The sequence below is a fragment of the Equus przewalskii genome, chromosome 25 (genome assembly GCF_037783145.1).
Source record: "Equus przewalskii isolate Varuska chromosome 25, EquPr2, whole genome shotgun sequence".
NCBI classification, from domain to species: domain Eukaryota; kingdom Metazoa; phylum Chordata; class Mammalia; order Perissodactyla; family Equidae; genus Equus; species Equus przewalskii.
In genome coordinates, this window is record NC_091855.1 from 19,220,015 (window position 1) to 19,244,626 (window position 24,612).

The following is a 24,612-nucleotide window of genomic DNA, read 5'->3' on the forward strand; positions in this document are numbered from 1 at the left end:
TGTCATCAGTAGTACTTCATTACCCATGTGATGAAATTCAAATTCCTTAGCATGGCATTCAGAATCCTCTACACTCTGGCCCTAGTGTAATCTCTAGCCTTTTTACTTACTTCTCCCCTACCAAAACATCATGCATGGTTCCCATTTCAAATACTTACTGTCTCTGGAAGACCTCTCCGTCTTCTTAATTCCATTCGTGCTATTCCTTTTTCTCAGAAAGCCCTCCCTGACCTATTTCTAGTACAGTTGTGCACTGCGTAACAACATTTCAGTCAATGACGGAATGCGTACATGACAGTGGTCCCATGAGATTAGTACCATGTAGCCTAGGTTTGTAGTAGGTTATGCCATCTAGGTTTGTGTAAGTACACTCTGGTGTTCGCACAATGATGAAATTGCCTAATGACATATTTCTCAGCACGTCTCCCCATCATTAAGCGATGTGACTATATTAGAACTTTCATTCATCCTCCATTATTCAGTCCAAGATTCACCTCTTTCATCAGCCTTTCCTTTTCATACCTGATCTGGAAAGTGAATTTTCTTTCCTGGCCTCCCAAATTGCTCCTAGAGCAGTTCATTTGTTTCCTTTGTATGGACTTTTACCGTCCTGGGACATTTTTGATACATTTCTTATCTCTTGGATCGATTGTAACTCTTTAAGATAAAAACCATATTTTTAGGCTTTGTAGCCCATGGAGTACCTGGCATATAATAAATATGCAATGTGTGTTTGCTGATTGAATGATCAACTGCTGATGCCTTCAAATGAAATGAAAGAATTTTTCTAATGAAATCCATTGACTTAAAACTGAAAAGGTGGAAGCTTCTGCAAATTGTTCTTTTTTTGAATAGTTTTTGTTTTATTTAATTAATTAATTCATTCATTCATTTATCTTGTGAGGAAGATTGGCCCTGAGCTAACATCTGTTGCAAATCTTCCTCTTTTTGCTTGAGGAAGATTGTTGCTGAGCTAACGTCTGTGCCAGTCTTCCTCTATTTCATGTGGATTGCTGCCACAGCGTGGCTTGACGATGGTCTAGATCTGTGCCCAGGATCTGAACCTGTGAACCATGGGCTGTCAGAGCAGCGCGCGTGAACTTAACCACTACACCACCAGGCCGGCCCCTGGATAGTTTGTGTTTTATTGATGAGAAGTAACATTTGAAGATCTCATAATGTCCGGAACTTTTCCTCTTAAGATAGTAGATGATCAACCTCCCATAGTAAAAACAGTGTGAAGCTTGTTGATAATGGATTGGGTTTATCCTCTACCTGAACCCTATTCCATCACTCTTATGACCTGGGCATGATCCTGATTTAGCCTTGTAAGTTACAACAGTACATAGCTTGCTTTATTCCTAAGACCCACTGAACTATTGTGAATCCTGTTAAATACTGATTCCTAGTGGTTTTTACCCTTTAAAAAAAATATCCCCTTGTGTCTGAGGCTACAAACCTTTTAGTAGTCATGCAGATGACCTCCTTACTGGCTATATTTGACATATTTTTAAGTACAATGTGAAAATTGGGAAAGTAGCCGATCATGCCATTTGAAACTAGGTCTAAAGCTTTGGGCTCTAATACATTTATTCTTTTTTCTTTTTCTTTTTTTTAGAACAGCTTTATTGAGATACAATTCACTTGCCCTACAATTCACTTATTTATAATGTGCAGTTTAATGATTTTTAGTATATTCAGAGTTGTGCAACCATTACCACAATGAATTTTAGAACATTTTCATCACCCCCAAAAGAAACTCTACCCATAAGCAGTCCTCACTATTTACCCCCCACACTCCACAGACTTAGACCACCACTAATCTGCTTTCTGTTTCTGTGAATTTCTCTAGTCTGGAGTTTCATATAAATGGAATCATACAATATGAGGGCTTTTGTGATGGGTGTCTTTCACTTAACATAATATTTTTAGTGTTCATCTATGTTGTAGCATGTATCAATACTTCTTTTTTATGGCCAAATAGTATTCCATTGTATAGATATATTTATCCACCAGTTATCCACGTTATATTTATCTACCAGTTGATGGACATTTGGGTTGTTTCTACTATTTAGCTAGTATGATAATACTGCTATAAACATTCATGTATAAGTTTTTGTGTGGATACATGTTTTTGTTCTCTTGAGTTTATAACTAGGAGTGGAATTTCTGGGTCATATGGTAATTCTACATCTGACCTTTTGAGGAAGTCATACTGTTTTCCATACTGGCTGCACTGTTTTACATTCCCATCAGCAGTGTATAAGGGTTTCAGTTTCTACAGATCCTTGCCAATGTTTGTTATTATTCATTTGAAAAGATTATTATTATATCCATCCTAGTGGATGAAGTGGTATCTCATTGTGATTTTGATTTGCATTTGCCTAGTAGCTAGTGATATTGAACATGTTTTCATGTGCTTATTGGCCAGTTGCATATCTTCTTTGGAAAACTGTCTGTTCAGATCCTTTGCCCATTTTTAAATTAGATTGTGTCTTTATTATTGAATTGTAAGACTTCTTTATATATTTTATAAACAGGTCACTTATTAGATATATGATTTGCAAAAGTTATCTCACATTCTGAGTTGTCTTTTTACTTTCTTGATGGTGTCCTTTGAAGCACAGAAGTTTTTAATTTTGATGAAGTCCAATTTATCAGTTATTTCTTTTGCTGCTTGTATTTTGGTGTCATAACTAAGAAACCATTGCCTAATCCAAGGTCCCAAAGATTTATGCCTGTGTTTTCTTCTAAGAGGTATAGTTTAGCTCTTACAATTAGGTCTTTGATTCATTTTAACTTAATTTTTGCATATGGTGTGAGGTAGGGATCCAAATTCATTCTTTTGCATGTGGATGTCCAGTTGTTTCAGCACCATTTGTGGAAAAGACTGTTCTTTTCCCATTGAATTGCCTTGGCATTCTTGTCAAAAATCAATTGACCATAAATGTGAGAGTTTATTTCTGAACTCTCAGTTTTATTCCATTGATCTATGTGTCTGTCCTTATGCCAGTACCTCACTGTCTTGATTACTGTAGCCTTGTAGTAAGTTTCAAAATTGGGCTGTGTGTGTTTTCCAACTTTGTTTTTCTTTTTCAAGATTGTTTTGGCTATTCTGGGTCCCATGAATTTCTATAGGAATTTTAACTTGTCAATTGTTGCAAAGAAGTCAGCTGGGATTTTGATAGGGATTGCATTGAATCTCTAAATCAGTTTGGGGGGTATACCATTTTAATAATGTTAAGATGATTTATGATGTGTTATGTCTTTCTGTTTATTTAGATCTTTAATTTCTTTCAACGTTTTGTAGTTTTCAAAGTATCAGTTTTACACTTCATTTGTTAAAATTTATACCTATTTTATTTTTTGATGATATTAGAAATGGAATTACTTTCTTAATTTCATTTTCAGTTTGCTGATTGCTAACTATAGAGAAATACAGTTAATTTTTGTTTATTGATCTTATATCCTGCAACTTTACTGGACTCATTAATTCTAATTGTGTTTTAGTAGATTATTTAAGATTTTCTAAAACAGAATCATGTCATCTTATAAATAGAGATAATTTTACTTCTTTATTTCTAATCTGGATGCCTTTTATTTCATTTTCTTGCCTAATTGCCCTGGCTAGAAATTCTGGAAACAGTGTTGAATAGAAGTGGCAAGAATGAACATCCTTGTCTTCTTCCTGATCTTAGGGAGAAAGCATTAAGTATGATGTTAGCTGTCGGGTTTTTGTAGATGCCCTTTGTCAGGTCGAGGAAGTTATCTTTTATTCTTAGTTGGTTGAGTGTTTTGTTCAGGAAGAGGTGTTGAATTTGATGCCTTTGTTTTGATTTCACTTTACTATATGCTGTAAGAGGAATAAAAATCCCAATTGAATTTATACTCATTTACTTCAACTAGTTTGAAATTACCTTGGTACTATAAAGAAAAGATTGGCTAAAAAGTTATTAAGCAAATAAGATCACACTGAGGATATTAGCATCTAAAAAAGTTTTAAGAAATTTAGCTTATTTTGATATAGTTTGTTCTGCTAATTTATAGTCTAATCTTGTATGTTTATTTAACACTTTCAGCAGAACTGTAATTTGTCTAAATTTAATCACTATAGTTTTTAAAAGTAGCATTTTATTGTAAAAAGATTGAGACTTCCCCATTCAATCCTGATACTTCATCCCAGTAGTCTATAGTGATGAAGTTGTCTGCATCAGAAACTATTTGGTACAACTTTCTTTGGTGGTGATACCAAAAGAAAGCTTCTGCTTCTAAGCTAGCTTGTGGTATGGTAGACTTTTCTACCCTCTACACCTGTGATTTTTGAAAAAGTGGCCATTTATATTTAGAAATTATTTCCCATCAAGATAAAATTCTAAAGAACAGTTAGCTCTATTAATTTTTGTTTTAATGTACGAAGGAGGTCAGAGAAAGAATAACTGGGACTTGTACACCCTGCGTATTCTTCTTTGTGGCCTGACATCAGGGTTATTTCTCTGGCTCGCTTTATAAGGCCTGTTCAGTCCTACTCTGTCTGTAATGGTTAAAAGTTAACTGCACTTGACTAAGGAGAAAAATCATCTAGCCTTTAACCTGTAGGTGGCAGCAGGAGTCTTATTGTACTACTAGCTTTTCCTCCATCTCTTGTCTCTGGAACTGGGTTTCTGATTTAGGTAAAAAATTCTTGTGACTTTACTAAACTACTTGCCTAACTTTGTTGATGTTTTGCTTGATTTTTAGCTTTCTGTTTACCTTTTCATCTCTGTCTTTTTTAAAAATTCCTTTGTTAACCAATATATATTTTTGATGCTCAGAGTCCTTTAGTTTTTCTCTAGTCAGAAATAACATTTTGCTTTTGGTTAAGGAGACTGATGGGCAAAAATTCCCAAAATGTGGTAGTTTAATTCATTAACTTCCATATGTGAATGTAAGACCCTCAGAATGGGTTTAGCTCCCTCCTCTCAGCTTATCTTGTTCTGTCCTTTAACTCTGTTGGTTATCGTGTGATATCAGACAATGCCTTGTTATAAAGCAGAAATGTTAGCTAAAATTGATGAAATAAACTTGGAGTAATTAGTCCTTCTTTAAGAAGAATTTAAGTGTTTTAAAATAAAACTTTCAAATATGTACGCATTTTGAGTGATGAGATAATTGCAAAAGAATGAAGTGTTCAATTCAGCAACTGTTTGAGTGCTTACTTCCTGCAAGGCTCTGTAGGGGATTTGAAGATGAATAAGACATAATTACTGCCCTTGTGCAGATTAAAATCTAGTAGGAAAGGGAGATAAGACAATTAAGTAAATGATTCTTAAAGGAAGGTAGAGAAGATAAGCTCCCTAAGAGTACAAAGAACTGTGGGATTAGGGGAAAAGAGGGCACTTACAATAGATTGCCACAGGAATGGCAGATAAGTTTCTTTTTGTATGTCAGCATGGATTGATTAGCAAGGATTGCTAGAAAGGGCTGTTAAATTGAGAAGGATTTTGAGGAATCTGGATGCAGAGAAGTCAATTAGTGATGTCTCTTAGGGATAAGGGAAAGGGGTTTGGTAGTATTTACTATTTCTGGATCATTGAAAATAGACCTTAAAGAACACGTAGGGTCTTGATGTGTGGAAATGGGAAGGGACCATGTTCCAGGTGAAGTGAACATTCGGAGCAAAGTAGAATTTGAAAACAACAGCTAGTCTCAAGGAACAGTGTGAGTGATCTAATGTGGTCCTTAAGGAGCCCAGGTTATATTAGGGTCATAAAGACTAAGACTAGGAGGGAGATGTGGGCCAGATTGAGGAGGGCCTTGAACTCTAGGGGGTGAGGAGTTAGACTCATAGGTAATGGGGAGCATGTGAAATGTTCTTTAAAAAGTATTTTAATGACTGTAACATTTGCTATGTGTTCCTGATAGATGGTTTGTAGAGACACTTTACTGAAAGAGACTACCTCCAATTTGTTTATTGTAAAGATAAACAAGAAAGTAAAAATAACCATAGCTTTCTCACGAAGAGATAACCACTGTTAACGTTTGATGTGTTTCCTGGCCCCCTTTTTTCCCTTTATGTATGGATGCGTCTGTTTACATATTGACTTGTGCCCATACATATACACAGACATGCTTTTAAAATGACTGAGACTCTAACATATGTATATAGTTTTAGCGTGTGCTTTTTTTCATTTATTCTGTTGTATGCATTTTTCTGTCATTAAAAATTCTACCCCTTGGGGGCCTGTCCCGGTGGCACAGCAGTTGTGTTCACACATTCCGCTTTGGCAGCCTGGGGTTCACCGGTTTGGATCCCAGGTGCGGACATGGCACCGTGTGGCAAGCCATGCTGTGGTAGGCGTCCCACATATAAAGTAGAGGAAGATGGGCACGGATGTTAGCTCAGGACCAGCCTTCCTCAGCAAAAAGAGGAGGATTGGCAGCAGATGGTAGCTCAGGGCTAATCTTCCTCAAAAAAGAAATAAAATTCTACCACTGAAGATTTCTGAATAGGGAAGTCACACACCTTTAGGAGGCATTCGTGCATAGAATGGGATGAAATGGTAGAGACAGGAGGCTGGAAGCTATTGCGGAAGTCCAGCAAGAATAATTGAGGGCTTGAATGAATGGTGGCAGTTAGAATGGGAAGAAGCGCACTGACAATAGGTATATCATTTTCAGGACTAGGTAGGTAACTGTCTGGATAGATCTTAGGAGGTAAGCGGAAATTAGAGTCTACCATGATGTTTTGAACCTGGTTAACAACAGGGATGTCAGAAGGAAGAGAGAGATTTAGTTAAAGAAAACAATTACCTAACTCTTTTACATGTCCCTTAGTAGGCAGGTGCCTTAATTATTTTAGAAATAAGTTGCGGCCGGCCCGTTGGCACAGCGGTTAAGCGCGCACGTTCTGCTTCGGCAGCCCAGGATTCGCCGGTTCGGATCCCAGATGCGGACATGGCACCACTTGTTAAGCCAGGCTGTGGCAGGCGTCCCACATATAAAGTGGAGGAAGATGAGCACAGATGTTAGTTCAGGGCCAGCCTTCCTCAGCAAAAAGAGGAGGATTGGCAGCAGTTAGCTCAGGGCTAATCTTCCTCAAAAAAACAAAAGTAAAAGCTATTGGTGTAAGTTAGTGTTAGTAATAGAAGGAAAGCAATGCTCTTGTCTGGTTTAGTCCCATCACCTAGGCAACAGGTATGTTTTAGATAGTTATTTTTTTTTCTCATGGAAATGAATGTGTGAAGCAGGTTATCTATAACTTCAGAAATGGAGTCGTGGAGTCCCTGTATTCTTTGGCAGGTTGTTAAGCCTCTAAGTTGAAAAAATTACTTTGTATAGTTTTCTTCCATAGTAGTATTATTTCATTCAGTTACCTATCTGTAGCTATTCAGGAAATTGTTATGACCTTTGTGTGTATGCAGATGTCCAAATCTTTGTTAACTGGAAAAAAAGTTCAGAAGTTTAAATTTGAAGTAACAATAATTGGCCAAAAATATTTGATGCTAATGCATCTATTAATTAAGAACTATATTTGGATTATATCAGCACCAGGGTAAACTCCTCCTAGGAGAGAAGACTGCATGTTACATGTAGTTGGAGATTTGTGGGATCTCTGATGGAGAGTGAAATATATTGCCAAATTGTCTTCCAGAAAGGCACTATCTACCCCTACTTCCCTGCTAACGTGAAGTATTATAATTTTTTAAAGTCATTGCCAACTTGATAGGCAAAATATTAATATCTTATTTTAATGTTCATTTCTTGTGAAGATGAGCTTTTTTTTCTTGTTTCTTGATCATATCTGTTGACAAGAACTGGAAATTCAAGAAAGTATATATTTAAATTATTTTAACCTGAAAAATAAAGCCAGGGAACTTGATTAAAAAGCAACTTTAAAAGTTAATGTTGTAATCTCCATTTCTCAAATAGTAAATGAAACTTCTTGTTGTTTTATGCATTGCTACCATCTCACTGTAGTCATTAGCATGGCATCCTATTTAGGTAGTAATATGGTTTGAAATCTAGAAATCCTACATAGAAGGGATCAAGGTTATTCCTCATAATTAAAAATTGTCAATTTAGCCATAAGTATTTTGTTTTTAAAAATGTATTATGATAATGGGAAATAAAACATGCCAGTATTTCTCATTTTGTCTTTGGTTAACAAATTAGGATACATGAAGCCTCAAATTACCTTTAAGGCTTATAAACATTCATGTCTTTTATCCATTAGTCAAGTTATTTCATAAACCCAACATGGCCTCTGAAATGGCTTTACACACAAAGAGGATTTTACCATAAAATGCTTGCGTGTTTTATTCTCTTCTGATGTTTTTGAGGGGAGGGGAAGGATAGAGGAAAGCAGGCAGGGCATAAGTTAATTTGGATGGGGTTGGTTTTAAAGTAGCATTCTCCTTAATTCTATAAAATGTATGGTAGATGAGAAGATGTACATAGTGAAACAATTTAAAGTTCAACATTAGGGGAATAACCAAGTGAATTATAGTACATCCATACAGTAGAAGACAACATAGCCGTTAAAAATCATGTTAAGGCATTAAAGAGCATTTAATGCTTGCTACATGTGAGGATAATTACAAGTGAAAAAATGCAGAGCACAAAATCAAAGGGGTTTTTTCTCTTTTTTCTTTTTTGTTTTGTTTTGAGAGCATGGGCATAAACAAATGACTGTAAGGAAATACACCAGGATGTTTTAATGGCTATCTTGAGTGATTTTTTTTCTTTAAAATTTTGCGAATTTTCCAAATTGTCAACAATGAACACATTCTATTCTGTTGAGCAGGGAAGAAAACTATCTAAAAAAAAAAAAAAATTATACACTGTTTTAGAAACAAAATTATAGTTACTTGAAAGATCTATCTCCTAATTTCCTGTGCAGTTAAAATTTTAAACTCGTTTATGGACTGTTTCTAAATAAAAATGACTGGATCCATTAAAAACAATCGATCATTTTAAGCAAGTGATGAATAGCAAAGTGAAAGTTAGTGATACTTCATTTCCCATCCTTAGCCTGTCCTTCCAGAAGTAGAAATTTGGAAGTAGAACAAAAGGAGTGGTAGGCTGTTGGGTCAAGGGCAATAGATGACTTAGTTGGCAAAAGAGGCATCTTTTCTTTTTTAAAGATTTTTTTTTTACTTTTTCCTTTTTCTCCCCAAAGCCCACTGGTACATAGTTGTGTATTTTTAGTTGTGGGTCCTTCTAGTTGTGGCATGTAGGGTGCCGCCTCAACATGGCCTGATGAGTGGTGCCATGTCCGTGCCCAGGATCCGAACTGACAAAACCCTGGGCCGCCGAAGTGGAGTGCGTGAACTTAACCACTCGGCCACAGGGCCGGCCCCAAGAGGCATCTTTTCATAAGCAAACATTGGCCAAGATTTTGTCAAGCTTTGTGTTTTCAGCCTTTCTTCCTTGTAATTGGAGAATTGAACTCAATATTAACTACTCAGTAGGAGCAAAAAACCATTTAGAATGTCTCTCAGTCTTAAATGGAACTGCAACTGTTCAGTTAGGAAGTAAAATGGACCTGATAGTTTATTTTTCTTTAGCTTGGAATATAGTTGTATTATGACAAAGAGAAGAGAACTGAATAATTGCAACAGGAATGCGTAGGAGTTGACTTTCTTGCCAGGCTTAAGGTATAAGAATGACTGTTTCTGCTCCGGGGGAAATAAACTGGCATTTTTCTGATTTTTTTTGTTTGTTTATTTATTAGTTTAGTTTTTGATACTCTAGAGATTTCAACAAAATGAAGAGTGTTTTTTGTTTTAAATGTAATGTCAGTTTCTTTGTTTTTTTCTTAGTTCTTTCTACTGGTTCGTGTTAGAAATATGATCCGGGAAGGTGATGATGTTGCATGGGAATTTATAAATGATGACAAAGCACTTTGCTGTAGGAAATCTAGAAAAATAATGACTTTTGATACGTAGCAGAGAAGTATCTCTAACCTTTAAGTCTAGACTAAACGCTTGGTGAAAGCTACTAATGTTGGGTATAGCTGAAAAGAATTGGAGAAATATATAGAGAGAAGGGGTGGCATTCTTAAAGGAAGAACTGCTGCCTTTGGTTGACTCTGTTGCGGAAGGACGCATGGAGAGCTGCCCGGTGGGCTAACAGTGAAGGAGCCCTTCGAGAGGATAGTTAAATCTGACAGGTGGATTATAGAGAAGAGAACTAAAATGAGACTTCAGATTCAGGATGTAAAAATATTCCACTGTTCCATCGTATTTTGTTCTTTAATAAGCTTTTAAAAATTGAAGTATAATATACATAAAGAAAAGTACACAAATCATAATGTACAACTCAATGAATTTTCATAAAATCAATACTCATGACCCAGAGCAGATCAAGAAATAGAACCTTTCCAATATATAAAGCCTCCTCATGTCCCTCCCAGTTACTACCTGCTCCTTCCCCAAAGGCAAGCACTGTTGTGACTTACAGTATCGTGAAAGAATTTTGCTTATTTTTGAACTTTATATAAATGAAATCACAAATTATATACTCTTTTGTGTCTGGCTTCTTTTGCTCAACATTTTGGTATTCATCTATGTCATTATCTTTAGCAGTCATTTGTTTATTTTCATTGCTGTGTAGTATTTCATTGTAAGACTACAACACAATTTATTTTTTCATTCCACTAATGATGGACATTTGGATTGTTTCCAGCTTTTGGCTAATATAAATAAATACTATGAGCATTCTTGGGGGTGTTTTTTTTGGGTTTTTTTGGTACATGCCTTTTTGTTGTATATGTAAGTAGGAGTAGAATTACTAGCTTGGGGGTATATATATATGTTTAGCTTTCGTGGATACTTCCAAACAGTTTTCCAAAGTGGTTATATCAGTTCGTAAGCCCACTAGAAATTTCAGTTCCTCCAAGTCCTACCAATGGTTATATTTTTAGTCTTTTATTTTATTATTATTATTTTTTGCTTGAGGAAGATTAGCTCTGAGCTAACATCCGTGCCAATCCTCCTCTGTTTTTTGTATGTGGGTTACTGCTGCATCATGGCTTGATGAGTGGTGTGGGTCTGTGCCTGAGATCCAAACCTGTGAACCTGGGCCGCCAAAGTGGAGCATGCCAGACTTAACCACTATGCCATGGGGCTGGCCCTTAGTCTTTTAAATTCTAGCCATTCTAATAGGTAGAGTGGTATTTCAGTGTAGTTTTAATTTGCATTTCCCTAATAATTAATGAGATTGAGCACCTTTTCTTATGTTTATTGCCCATTTGGATAACCTCTTTTGTAAAGTGCTTATTCATATGTCTTGCTCATCTTTAAAAATTGGATTGTTGGGGCTGGCCCGTGGCTGAGTGATTAAGTTCGTGTGCTCTGCTGCAGCGGTCCAGGATTTCGCTGGTTCGGATCCTGGGTGCGGACATGGCACCACTCACCGGGCCACGTTGAGGTGGCATCCCACATGCCACAGCTAGAAGGACCTGCAACTAAGATATACAGCTATGTACTGGGGGGATTTCGGGAGATAAAGGAGAAAAAAAAAAAAAGATTGGCAACAGTTGTTAGCTCAGGTGCCAATCTTTAAAAAAAATATAAATAAATAAATAAATAAAAATTGGATTGTCAGTCTTTTAAAAATTGATTTGCAAGTATTGTTTTTATATTCCAGATATGCATCCTCTGTCAGTTGCATAAATTGCTAATATCTTATCCCACTCTGTGGCTTGTGTTTTCATTTTCTTTTTCTTTTTTTTTTTGGTAAGGAAGATTCACCCTTAGCTAACATCCATTGTTAATCCTCCTCTTTTTTTTTTCCGCTTGAGGAGGATCAGTCCTGAGCTAACATCTGTGCCACCCTTCCTCTACTTTGTATGTGGGATGCCTCCACAGCATGGCTGATGAGTGGAGCAGGTCTGCACCCAGGATCCAAACCCAGGCTGCTGAAGCAGAGGGCGCAGAACTGTAACCACTTGGCATTGGGGCCACCCCCTGCCTTTTTATTTTCTTAATGATGCATTTTAATGAACTGAAGTCTGTTTTTTTCTCCCATCTTTATATTTTTTCAAGTTTCAAATCTCTTTAAAAAGTTGTACAAATAGAACAATAAATACTCATATACCCTTCATCTGTTCACCAATTGTTAATGTTTGTCACATTTGCTTTATCTCTCTATATATAATTTTTAATTTTATTGTTTTATTCTTTAGCTATTGGAGAGCTAGCTGCAGACATCTTGATACTTCATAAATACTTCAGCATTATTTCTTAAGAACAAGGACATTCTACATATCTACAATACAATTAACACTCAAATTTAACATCACATAATACAGTTATCTGATATACAATCCATATTCAAATTTCTTTAACAGAAGTTTTGAATGTTAGTGTAGTTAAGTTTAGTGATATTTTCTTTTTTTGTTGTACCACCCCTGCCATTTTAATTTGTGTTATGCCAATGTCAAAGCTGTAATATCTTAGAAATAAATACTAAATTACTAGTGTGTCTTAGGCTGGCCAAATTGTTTTCTTCTTCCACTTCTCCCCCCTGGGAATATCAGAATATTATTATTGGTTACATAATAGAAAAGATTCAAACGGAGAAAGTGAAGGTGTATTTCCTCAACTCACTGGTTTCCTGATTTGGTGTTTAAGTTTTCTCACAACATTGTTGAATGATGCATTTTTAAATGTTACCATTTGTTATTTGAAAATCCTTGGAAAACCACTTTCCTTGAAAAACCAAAGCATCATTAATTATTTGTTGACTAACTCTGGCACTATACAATAAAAGAACTTGCATAATGAACTAACAACCCAGTTGATGCGTATAATTATTTTAGAATTGGATAGAAAAAAACAAGGAAGATTTTAGTCTCACATTAATAATTAAACTTCCATCCGTTAATTATAAAAACAGAAGACAGATCTTTTTGTCTTTTGTAAGTGTATGGAAATCACTATGGCTAGTGGTATAAGAAATATAGAGTGAATTGATAATGTGGAATGGAAACAGCAGATCCAAGCAAGAGATAATTGTTAGAATAGAGAAAACTTGTTTGGGTGGGATTGGGAAACCACAGGGAATTATACTGGAGCCATTGATTTCAGTTGGATTATTAATGACTCTGATAAGTGCTGTGCTTATAGAGCTTACAGTATGACCCTGAATGGGAAATCCACCCTGTGCAGTGGATTAGTTTTAGAAACAGTTGAGCCTACTACATAGGTTTCTTTTGAGGAATGGTTTTTTGGTTTTGGTTTTTTTTTTTATATATATATACATGGGACGCCTGCCACAGCATGGCTTTTGCTAAGCAGTGCCATGTCTGCACCCGGGATCCGAACCGATGAACCCTGGGCTGCCAAGAAGCAGAACGTGCAAACTTAACCACTGCACCACCGGGCCAGCCCCTGAGGAATAGTTTTAAACATTAAAAAAAACAAGGCAACTTTGTGGGGATTAGAGCTATATTTTGTGAAAACGAATCTGTCTCCAATTTCTCAGTCAACTAGGAAAAGCCAGCATGAAGAAGGAAATGCATTGCTATAAAGATGCCTCAGGAAAAAGAGCTTGTTTGGGCATCTTTGTTGTGAAGGTTAAGGAAATCACTGAAGCGCTATACACAATCTCCCCCCTGCCATTTTTTTTTTTGCTGAGGAAGATTAGCTCTGAGCTAACGTCTGTTCCAGTCTTCCTCTATTTTGTGTGTTGGTTGCTGCCACAGTGCAGCTGACAAGTGGCTTAGGTCTGTACCCCAGATCCGAACCCGTGAACCCAGGCTGCCAAAGTGGAGTGTGCCAAACTTAACCATTGTGCCACAGGGCTGGCCCCCAACTATAAATAATCTTTAGTCGCTTGCTGTCCAGCATAGTTTTTCTTTTTCAGATCATAAACCCTTTGTAGAAATGAAGAACTAATGTAACTGATGTAAAGCATGTGAGCAATGACTTTAAGTCCCTGTTTCATGGTTCCAAAACATGTCTACTGGGAGGTTGGTATAATTGTTGGCATCACTGTGGACGTTTTGTGAGGTTTGTTTCTAAGAAGAAATTCTGAAGAGATCAGATCCAAGGAATTATATCTTATCTATAATTGATAGGTTGAAAAACTTATGCTTGTCTGGTTTAAAGAAAACTTTGGGAGAGGAAATTATCTTATTGTAGTGAGCAACTTGTAGGAATTGCTTTTTCAAAATATAGCTTAAGAAGTACCTTTGTTTGAAGAAACTAAGGCTACTGGAGAGAAGTGATGACCTGAATATGATATAAGGAAAAGAACAATAACCTGGAGATAAGTAGGTAGAAGCCAGATGATAAGTAGCTAATAGGTGAGGGCAATCTAGTAATTAAGTCTGGCTTCTAGAGTCATATAGCTTTGTTATGAATCTCCGTCTACCACTTAGCTTTCTAAGCTCTAGTTCATTCATTTGTGAAATGGAGATGATGACCTTAGAACAGTGGTTCTCAAACTTTTTGGTGTCAGGACTTCTTTACATTCTTAAAAAGTAATGGTGACCCAGAAGAGCTCTTATTTATGTGGGTTATAGCTATCTGTATTTACTGTTTCAGATAGTAAAATGGAGAAAGTTTTAAAATATTTATTTTAAAAATAGGAATAAACCCATTACATGTTAACATAAATAACATATTTTTATGAAGAATAACTGTTTTCCAAACAAAAAGATAGTGAGAGGAGTGGCGTTTTTTACATTTTTTCAAATTCCTTTAATGTCTGTCTTGATAAAAGACAGTTGGATTTTCCTATCTGCTTCTGCTTTCAATATGTTGAGATATCTTATGTTAGGTAGGCTATAGAAAACATAACTGTTCACTTATGAGAGAATGAGTGAAATAAGGCATCTTGGTATTGTACATATTTTTAATTCATGGACTCCCTGAAAGGGGCTTCACAATCCCCAGGATCTCCAGGGGTTTCATGATCACACTTTGAGATCTGTTACTTTAGAGTATTATTATCATCATCATCATTATTTTTTTTTAAAGATTGGCACCTGAGCTAACAACTATTGCCAATCTTCTTTTTTTTTCTGCTTTTTCTCCCCCAAATCCTCCTAGTACATAGTTGTATATTATAGTTGTGGGTCCTTCTAGTTGACACGTGGGATGCCACCTCAGCATGGCCTGATGAGCAGTGCCGTGTCTGCGCCCAGGATCCTAACTGGTGAAACCCTGGGCCGCCAAAGTGGAGCGTGCGAACTTAACCACTCGGCCACGGGGCCAGTCCCTAGAGTATTATTTTGATGATTTGATGCAGTATTATTTATAAAACCTTAGCATAGTGTTGGCACTTAATAAGTGCTTAAAAACTGCTAACAGTTGTTATCGTGATGGCAGCATATGGGAAATAAGCATAGTAGGCATGTGATCATATTTACATTCTTAAAAATATCACTTTGCCAACATGGTAGAAAAGATGGATTGAGGATAAAGGAAATAAAGTTGATTCTTAGTGTACACCTTAAATTTACACAATGTGATACGTCAAATATATTTCAATTACAAAACAAAGAATGACTCTTAGGTTTCTGGCTTGGGTAAATATAGGGAGAAGACTACCTTTGAGAAGAAGGATTGGGGAGTTCAGTTGTACTGTATCTGTAGGCTGTCTAGGTGGATAGACCCAGGAGGTAGTTGAATGTATGGATCTAGTGTACAGGAAGTAGAGTTTTGGACATCATCAGCTTGTAGGTTCTAGTTAGATCCATAGGTGAGAAGATCACCCAGGAGAGGATATGTAATGTTAAAACAGAACCCTGGTATGATAGGTAGCTTCTAAGATGGTCCCCTGTGATCCCTGCTACTGGTATTTATGCCCTTGCATGATCTTCTCTTAAGTGTGGGCTGGATCTAGTGACAGCAAAAATGTTGGAATGCTGCTTCTGAGATAAAGTTACAGGAAGACCATGACTTCTCTCTAGTCCCTCATTCCTCATTCCATAGGAAACAAACTGCTATGTTGTGAATATGGAGAGAAAAACTGGCTTGGGAATTATAAGATCCAGGTCATTGGAAACAGACTGGTTCTTCTACTTACTAACTTTACAAGTTACCTCTCTCTGAGCCTCATTCTCCTAGTCTGTAAAATGGAGGTAATAATACCTATCTTATTTGGTTGTTGAGTGGATGAAAGTGGATGATGATTGTAAAATGCCTAGCATGACTCTTCATGACCTTGGATTTGGCCATGGATGCTTACATATGACACCAAAAACACAAGCAGCAAAAGAAAAAATGGATAAATTGGACTTCATTTAATTTAAAAACATTTGTACATCAAAGGATATTATCAAGAAAGTGAAAAGACAACCCACAGAATGGAGAAAACTTTTGCAAATCATATATCTGATAAGAGTCTAGTATCCAGAATATATAAAGAACTCTTACAACTTAACAACAAAAAGACAAACAACCAAATTAAAAAATGGACAAAGGACTTGAGTGGACATTTCTCCAAAGAAGATATACCAATGGCCGATAAGCATATAAAATGATGCTGAACATTATTAGTCATTAGGGAAATGCAAAAACACAATGTGATACCATTTCTCACCCACCAAGATGACTATAATAATAATAATTTTTTAAAAAAGAACAGAAAATAACAAATGTTGGCAAGGATATGGTGAAATTGGAACCCTCATACAGTTGCTGGTGGGAATGTAAAATGATGCAGCCACTGTGGGAAAGTTTGGTAGTTCCTCAGAAAGTTAGGCGTAGAATTACCGTATGACCCAGCAATTCCGTTACTAGGCAGATGCTCAAAAGAATTGTTTGATGCTCAAACAAATGCTTGTACATGAATGTTCATATCAGCACTATTCTTGTTCGCCTAGCCTAAAGGTGGAAACAACCCAAATGTCCACTAACAGATGACTGGATAAACAAAATATGGTATATACATACAGTGGAATATTATTCAGCCATAAAAGTGAATGAAGTACTGATAACGTACTACAGTTTGGGTGAATCTCAAAAACATTATACTAAATAAAGGAAGCCAGATACAAAAGGTCCCATACTGTATGATTCCATTTATATGAAACATCCTGGGTAGGTAAATCCATAGAGACAGAGAAAAAGTTGGTGGTTGCCAATCAAAGAGAGAGGGCAGGAGAGGGGGGAAGTGAGAAGTGACTGCTTAATGGGTACAGGATTTTCTTTTGAGGTTAGGAAAATATTTTGGAACTTGATATAAGTGGCAGTTGCACAATGTTATGAATATACTAAATGCCACTGAATTGCACACTTGAAAAGTGTGAATTTTACCTCAGTAAAAAAATGCATAATATGGTATTTGACACCTAATAAACTATCAATAAATTTTAGGTTTTATTGTTGCCTAGTGTCACCTTTATCAGTAATTTAGCTGTGTGACCTGGAGCATCAGTTTCCTCAGTTTAACAATGAAGTTATTGGACTAGCAGACCTCTAAGATCCTTAGAGCATTAAAATTCTATTATTTTAAGACATGGACATTCATTGTGTCGGGAAAACCTGCTCTTATTCCTCCTGTGTCTTTCTTCTTTACTATCACACTAACAACACTTCTGACACCAGATTTGTGGGGTTTTTTTCCCCCACACCAAGTAATTCTGCAACACCAGATTTGCTGCTGCTGATTCCACAGGTTAAGGGCTCAGTCCCACAGGACTCCCCGCCCACCCCCCCACTTCACATGTCAGTCGCAAGTCTAGGTTGTCAGTTGTGCTTCTGACCAATTAGCCATAAATTGAATATTTCCACTAGCTCCTCCTTGGGTTTGATTAATTTGCTAGAGCAGCTCACAGAACTTGGGGGGGAAAAAAGTTTACTTACTGTTTGCCCGTTTATTATAAAAGGATATGATAGAGGATACAGATGAACATCCAGATGGAAGAGATGTGTAGGGCAAGGTATGAGGGAAGGGGCGCACCACTCCCTCAGCCTCTCCACGTATTCAGCACCCTGGAAGCTCCCTGAGCCCCATACTTTTGGGATGTTTATGAGGCTTCATCACATAGGCATGATTGATTATTAACTCCATTTCCAGCCCCTCTCCCATCTCTGGAGAATCGGGGGTGGGACTGAAAATTTCAAGCTTCTAATCATGGCTTGGGCTTTCTGGTGAACAGCTTGTATCCAGGAGCTCACCAGGAGTCACTTTAATAGTGTAAAAGACACTGCCATCACCCAGGAAATTCCAAGGGATTTAGGAGCTCTGTGTCACGAACCACGGTCAATAAATATTGGGAGAAAAGATGTTCCTAGAGCTCTTATCACTTAGGAAATTACAAGGGTTTTAGGAACTCTGTACCAGGAACTTGGACAGAGGCCAATATATATATTTTCTATTATCTCACATTCATACAGCAAATATTTATTGTATACCTTCAGGGTACTGTGCTAGGTACCAAGGACTTGGCAGTAAATAAGACAGAGATGGTTCCTGCTGTCATAGAGCTAACATTCTAGTAGATAGGGTATTAAATAATTATTTGCTGATAAATTATTTTAAGTACAATGTGAGTCAGGGGTTAAGAGGGCAGGGATAGTTCTGAAAAAAAGATATTTAAGTGTGAAGAATGATAGGAATTAACTGAGTGAAGGGAAGGGAGATGAGCTTTCTAGAGGGATGAGCAAAGTCTGGTAGTGGGAAGGCTCATAATGCCTTCAAAGAACTGAAAGAAGGCTAATAATGATGAACTCAGACAGTGACTGCTGAGATAGAAAAAGACTGGATCCTGTAAGACTTGTTGGTTGTATTAAGGATTTTGGACATTATCCTAAGAGCCCTGGAAAGTCATTGAAGGGCTTAAGCAAGCAATATTCACTTTCTGGCCACTTTCTGTAGAGAATGGTTTGGAGATGGGTAAGAGAAGAACTAGGGAGACCAAATAGGAGGTCATTGCAATAGCCAAGACTGTGGTGCCTAGAACTAGGGTCCTGGTAGTGACAGGGAGAGATGTCATTGACTTTGAGAGTGATTTAGGATATCGACTGGCTGTGGGAAATGAGAGAGGAGAGGGAAGTGTCAAGGATGTCTCCTAGATTTCTCCCATGAGCATGTAGGCCGGTGGCATACAAAGAACAGTGGAAGGACTTCTATTTTGGGCTGAGCTGGAATATCAGGGAGCAGATTCATCTTCTCACCTAAAACAGTTTTTTTAAATGACAAAATATATGAGGCAGTGGTTTCTAGAACACTGGATATCAGGCAACAAAGGACAGTGATCCCTGAGAGATAGGAAGTAAGTGAGGTGAGCCCTGTGATTGTCCCAGCTTACTGCTTTGAGAGTTTCTAGACTGCAGTTCAGGGAGGGGGAACCCAGGTGGAGACCAGCAGACTCCCTGAGTTGAAGAAACAGCTCAGTCTGGTGAGACCAAGGCAGCTTGAGTTCACAGGACAGAGTACCAGAGAGGAGAGGGCTGGACAGAGAGAGAAGCCTGCAGATCTGCAGAGGATCCTCCTAGTATTCAGCTGATCAGTGCATTCATGTGAGGAAACTACTTAAGGCTAAAGAAAGAACCATTCAAAAGCATTAGAGGAAACAGTGACCGACACCACAGGGCCATTAATATGCCTACTCCCACCAGCCAGACTGGAAAAATCCCATAATTCACAAGACTCAGAAGGGTTTTGCCTCAGGAGTGGTGAATACATTTGTCAAAACTTACCCAACTGTACACTTCAAATATGTGCAGTTCAATCATAGATGAATTATACCTTATTAAAGCTTTTTTAAAGAACAATGGAGGAGGAACAAATTTGAAAGAAGAGATTATGAGTTTGGTTTTTGACGTGGGCTTTGGCTTTGAATGTTAGTTGGAGACATTGTGTAGGCAGTTGAATGTGTGGATGAGTGAGGTAGTTTTAATGGGGGTGGTAGAGGCAGTTTGAAATGGAGTGAGGAATGAGTAGAAGGTGGGAAATGTAGATAATGCTTTCAGAGTTTGGCTGTTAGGAGCGAGGGAGGGTGGTAGGTAGAGGGAGAAGTGGAGTCAAAGTTTATTATTTGCCTTAGGACAATAGACTTATGTATGTTTAAATTCTGGTGGCAAAGATGGAAGACACAGCATGAAAAGGGATAAAGTATAAGTAACATTTCTGAGAGGGCTTGAAGGGTTAGGGTTTAGAGCACAGGTGCATTGGCCTTAGATTAGAAGAAAGAGAGCTACTCTATCATAAAAAGAAGAATGAGAGAATAGATGAAGATAAACAAGTTTGTGAATTGGTAGGAATATGAGAGAGTGCGTATATAGTAGTTCCCCCATTATCCACAGGGGATACGTTCCAAGATGCCCAGTGGATGCCTGAAACTGCAGATAGTACTGAACCCTGTACAGTGATGCATGGGAGAACCATGTTTTGGTCAATGACCTACTGCTTACAGGACGGTGGTCCCATAAGATTAGCACCGTATAGCCTAGGTGTGTGGCAGGCTATACCATCTAGGTTTGTGTAAGTACACTCTATAACGTTCACGAAATGAGGAAATTGCTTAGGATGCATTTCTCAGAAGGTATCCCCGTCGTTAAGTGTCATGTGACTGTACTGTACATACTACGATAAAGTTTAACTTATAAATTAGGCACAGTAAGGGCTTAACAATAATAACTAGTCATAAAATAGACCAATTATAATAATATACTGTAATAAATTGCCAGCATCACTACTCTTGTGCTTTGGGGCCATTATTAAGTAAAATGGGTTATTTGAACACAAGCACTACGATACCACAACAGTCAATCTGATAACCAAGATGGCTACTAAGTGACTAAATGGAGGTAGGGGGTGGGTAACGTATACAGCATAGATACATTGGACAAAGGGATGTTTCACTTCCCAGGTGGGATGGAATAGGACACTGCGAGACTTCATCATGTTACTCAGAATGGCACACGATTTAAAACTTATGAATTGTTTATTTCTAGAATTTTCCACGTAATATTTTTGGACCATGATTAACTGTGGGTAACTAAAACCACAGACAGCGAAACTTCAGATAAGGGGGGACCACTGTATGTTGGATCACAGACTATTTCCTTTTCTGTATCTCTCCAATTTAAATTACATGAATGTATATCAGGAAATGAAAAAGTAATTAAATGTGCTTTTAATGTAGAACGGCAACTAAAAGTTTCAACATGATTTAGAAGTTAAGTTTTTTGTTCTTTCTTTTTTTCTTCTCTTTTTTTTTTTGAGGAAGATTCGTCCTAAGCTAACATCTGCTGCCAATCCTCCTCTTTTTGCTGAGGAAGACTGGCTCTGAGCTCACATCTGTGTGCATCTTCGTCTACTTTATATGTGGGATGCCTGCCACAGCATGGCTTGATAAGCAGTGCTTAGGTCTGCACCTGGGATCCGAACTGGCAAACCCCTGGCAGCTGAAGTAGAGTTTGCAAACTCAAACGCTGTGCCACTAGGCCGGCCCCTAAGTTTTTTATTCTCAAGTACTCTGGTTTCTTGTTTGCTTGTCCAGGCCATCCTGCAACAAATAACCAGCCTGAATCCCATCCCGCATTGTCCAGTGTGCTTTGTTAAATACCACATTTGTGCTTTTCCTGGGTTTCAGCAATCTTGAGTATATTCCTAGTGTCAGCTTAGAATTCCTAAGTGCAGGAGTGCTTCTAGTTGAGATTTGAAATATAACTGAGAATAAAATTTCTATTTACGAAGTGACTTTTTTAAAAGTAAGGAGAGTTTTCTGGTCTTAAGGATCTCTTAAGGAGGGGTTTCTCCCTCCTTTCAAAATAACATCTAATGTGGGAGAAAACAGATTCTAAAATGTAAAAGCCCTGCTGTTTTCTTTAGAATAAAAATGCTCTTATAGCATTGTAGAGATTAGAAATGGTGTGTGTAAAGTGCTTAGCACAGGTCTAAGTAAAGGAGTACAGCGTAGCGCTACTGATGCAGCTGTCCACATGTTTTCTGTGAAAGACGAGAACAAGAGATATTGCTTATCTAACTGAAAAGAATTGTTAAAGAGTCATAGAATCTTTTTTGTAATATATATTTTTAAAAGTTAAATATGAGCTTTATTTTTTTGCCATTGTAAAACAATACATATTCATTGCAGAAAATATAAAGAAAGCAAAAATCACCCAAAATTACAGGATCTCAAAGTAGTGGTCATTTTTAACATTTTGATGAACACTCCTCCAAATCCTCCAAACATTTCTTTCTAAGAGGTATTATGCACACGTGCATACATGCATACACATATATATGCATATACACGTAAATTTTATGTACGTGGCATCATGCCATTCCTGTTCTACAACCTGCATTTTTGACTTAGTGCGTTGTGAACATCTTTCAATACCCATGCAAGCCTAGCAAAATCATCAGTTTTATGACCGTGCAGAATACCGTTGTGTGATTATTAATGATGTGTTTCCTTAATTCTCTCTTGATGGACATTTAGGTTGTTTCCAGTGTTTCAGTGAAGTAAGTCATGCTGTGATGAGCCTCTTCTGCTCTACATCAAAGTGAATTGCACATGTAAAATTGTTTACACATACTGCCAAAGTGACCTCCACGAAGACTTGTCCAAATTATAATTTTAACAACAGTAAATGAAAGTACATGTATTCCTACATCTTAGCCAACCCTGCATATTGTTAAACTTTTTAATACTTGTCCATTTTGTAGATGAAAAATTATATTTCAGTATTTTTTAAATCTTTTTTTGTTGTTTAAATTTGTTTTATTTTTTATTTTTATTTATTTATTTTTTGAGGACGATTAGCCCTGAGCTAACATCCATGCCCACTTTCCTCTACTTTATATGTGGGACGCCTACCACACTGTGGCTTACCAAGCGGTGCCATGTCCGCACCGGGGATCCGAACTGGCGAATCCCGGGTGCCAACGTGCGCACTTAACCGCTGCGCCACCTGCCTGGCCCCTGTTTCAGTATTTTTTATATCCATTTCTTTAATTGCTAATAAAATTATTTTTACTGGCCATTTGTTTTTCCTCCTTTTATGAATTTCTTAGTATAGTCTTTGTCTACTTTTCTATTGATTCATCTTCCAGTATTTAAAGGTGAGGAAACTGAGGTCCGAAGAAATGAAGTGACTTTCCCAGGGTCACACAGTAATTTAGTGGCAGAATCGGTAATCGTAGCATGTTAGAGCTGAAAGGAAATCTTTAGAGATCATTGAGTCCCAACCCTCTGATGTTACCGATGCGGAAACAGAAGCCTAAAGATATTAGGTGACTTGCCTAGTGACGAGTACACAGCTCATTAGTGACAGAACCAGGAATCTGAATCATGTCTCACAAAGAGGGAAAGGCAAGTAACATTTTTGAGCCTGCTGTGTTTCTTGCATGTGTTTTCTCATTTAACTCTCACTACTATTCTACCATTCCTTTTTGAACAGGTGAGGTAATTGAGGTTCAGAGATCTTCATTGATTTGCCCAGAGTGACACACCTGCTTATCTGTGAAACTGGGAGTAGAATCCAGGTCTTCAGATTCTTAATCTCGTGGTATCATTGCCTCCTAGAATGAAAACAGTAGATATGTGTCTTGGCTTTACTCAAAAACTCATTTGATAAAATATGATTTGCCTCTTGGAAACTTGTAAATAAAACTCTGCCTCTATTTAACAGTTCTTGTTTGTTACTGGACACCAGTCTGACACTTAAAAGCTTAAGGAACTTTTTGTTATAAGCAAAAGCAGATCAGAGATCATGTCTTATGCTTGTGGGTGAATAGAATTGAGGTCCATGAGCTAGGTAGGACCTAAGTTTTTTATGGTCGTGATGCCTGGGTTGAAGCTCTCAGTGTTTCCTTAGAACTATTTTTATTCCATAGAGAATAAAATCTTAATATATAAAGTGGAAATGACATTTGGGTTCTCTGAAGTGTAAAATGGACCTCAAATCATCAAGGAGTCAAATAGGAACAAAATTGAAACCATGTCAGTTGCGTCCTCCATATCTCTAAAAAATCCTGTTAACCTTCATTTCTTGACAGGGCTCAGAATTTCCAAATCATTAGAGCTAATTTGGTTGAAGCTTCACCCTATAGAGATGCACAGAGATTAGTATTGACTTGTGTATAACTTTGTTAACACTCTTAGTTTGGTTCAGTTACATAGAAGTTAGTTGCTAAACTCTGTGTTGTGCATTTCTGCTTTCCAGAGAGATCTTGTAAGTGTTTGGGTTGATGTCTTTTAAACCTGCTAGTTTCATCTGAATAAGTTGAGGAAAATGGAAGAGTGCAGCATTTGATAGACTCTTCCCTTTTTTCCTTCACAGAGGACTTTATAGGCTTATAGGATAGAGGGGCCAACAATTAACTAACATAATATTCTAGTCTTTAATTGTGGGGCTCTATTAAGCCTTATTATTTAAAAAATAAACATTATTTCTTATCTTTGGTATTTTTTGTTTTACTTTATTGAAACAATAGTTGCACATTAATTAGCACTTAGATATTCTGGTAAAGTCTGGGGTTTTGTTGTGTTTTGCCTTTTTGTTCTCCACTCCCCCCCCTCCCCTGTAGCCTTTGTGACTGGAAGAATGTGAAAAACAAAAGTTGGGTAGCTGAGGGCAGTGGTATAGCTAAAGCCATGCCACATTTAAGTTCCCATGGAGATGGTTACATCAGAGTATGGACCATTAACTCAGTCCACTATCA

General features: G+C 37.3%; 1 protein-coding gene and 1 long non-coding RNA gene across 8 annotated transcripts in view; one reads left to right on the forward strand and one right to left on the reverse strand.

The window, feature by feature from the left end:
* Window positions 1-24,612, forward strand: part of LIN52 (lin-52 DREAM MuvB core complex component) — a 112,451-nt gene that overhangs the window by 20,034 nt on the left and 67,805 nt on the right. The window contains exon 6 of one of the 7 annotated variants that reach the window (XM_070593905.1): window positions 22,388-23,576. The exons of 5 other annotated variants lie outside the window; for them this stretch is intronic. In XM_070593905.1, coding sequence (XP_070450006.1) covers window positions 22,388-22,455 — 68 coding nt within the window. In that variant the 3' untranslated portion in view covers window positions 22,456-23,576. Of the gene's footprint in view, window positions 1-22,387; window positions 23,577-24,612 lie in introns of those variants that run through there. One more of the 7 variants, XM_070593906.1, reaches the window with a different exon arrangement.
* Window positions 22,647-24,612, reverse strand: part of LOC139079361 (uncharacterized) — a 46,585-nt gene continuing 44,619 nt past the window's right edge. The window contains exon 4 of the long non-coding RNA XR_011532944.1: window positions 22,647-23,469. This is a non-coding gene — a long non-coding RNA (uncharacterized lncRNA). The remainder of the gene's footprint in view (window positions 23,470-24,612) is intronic.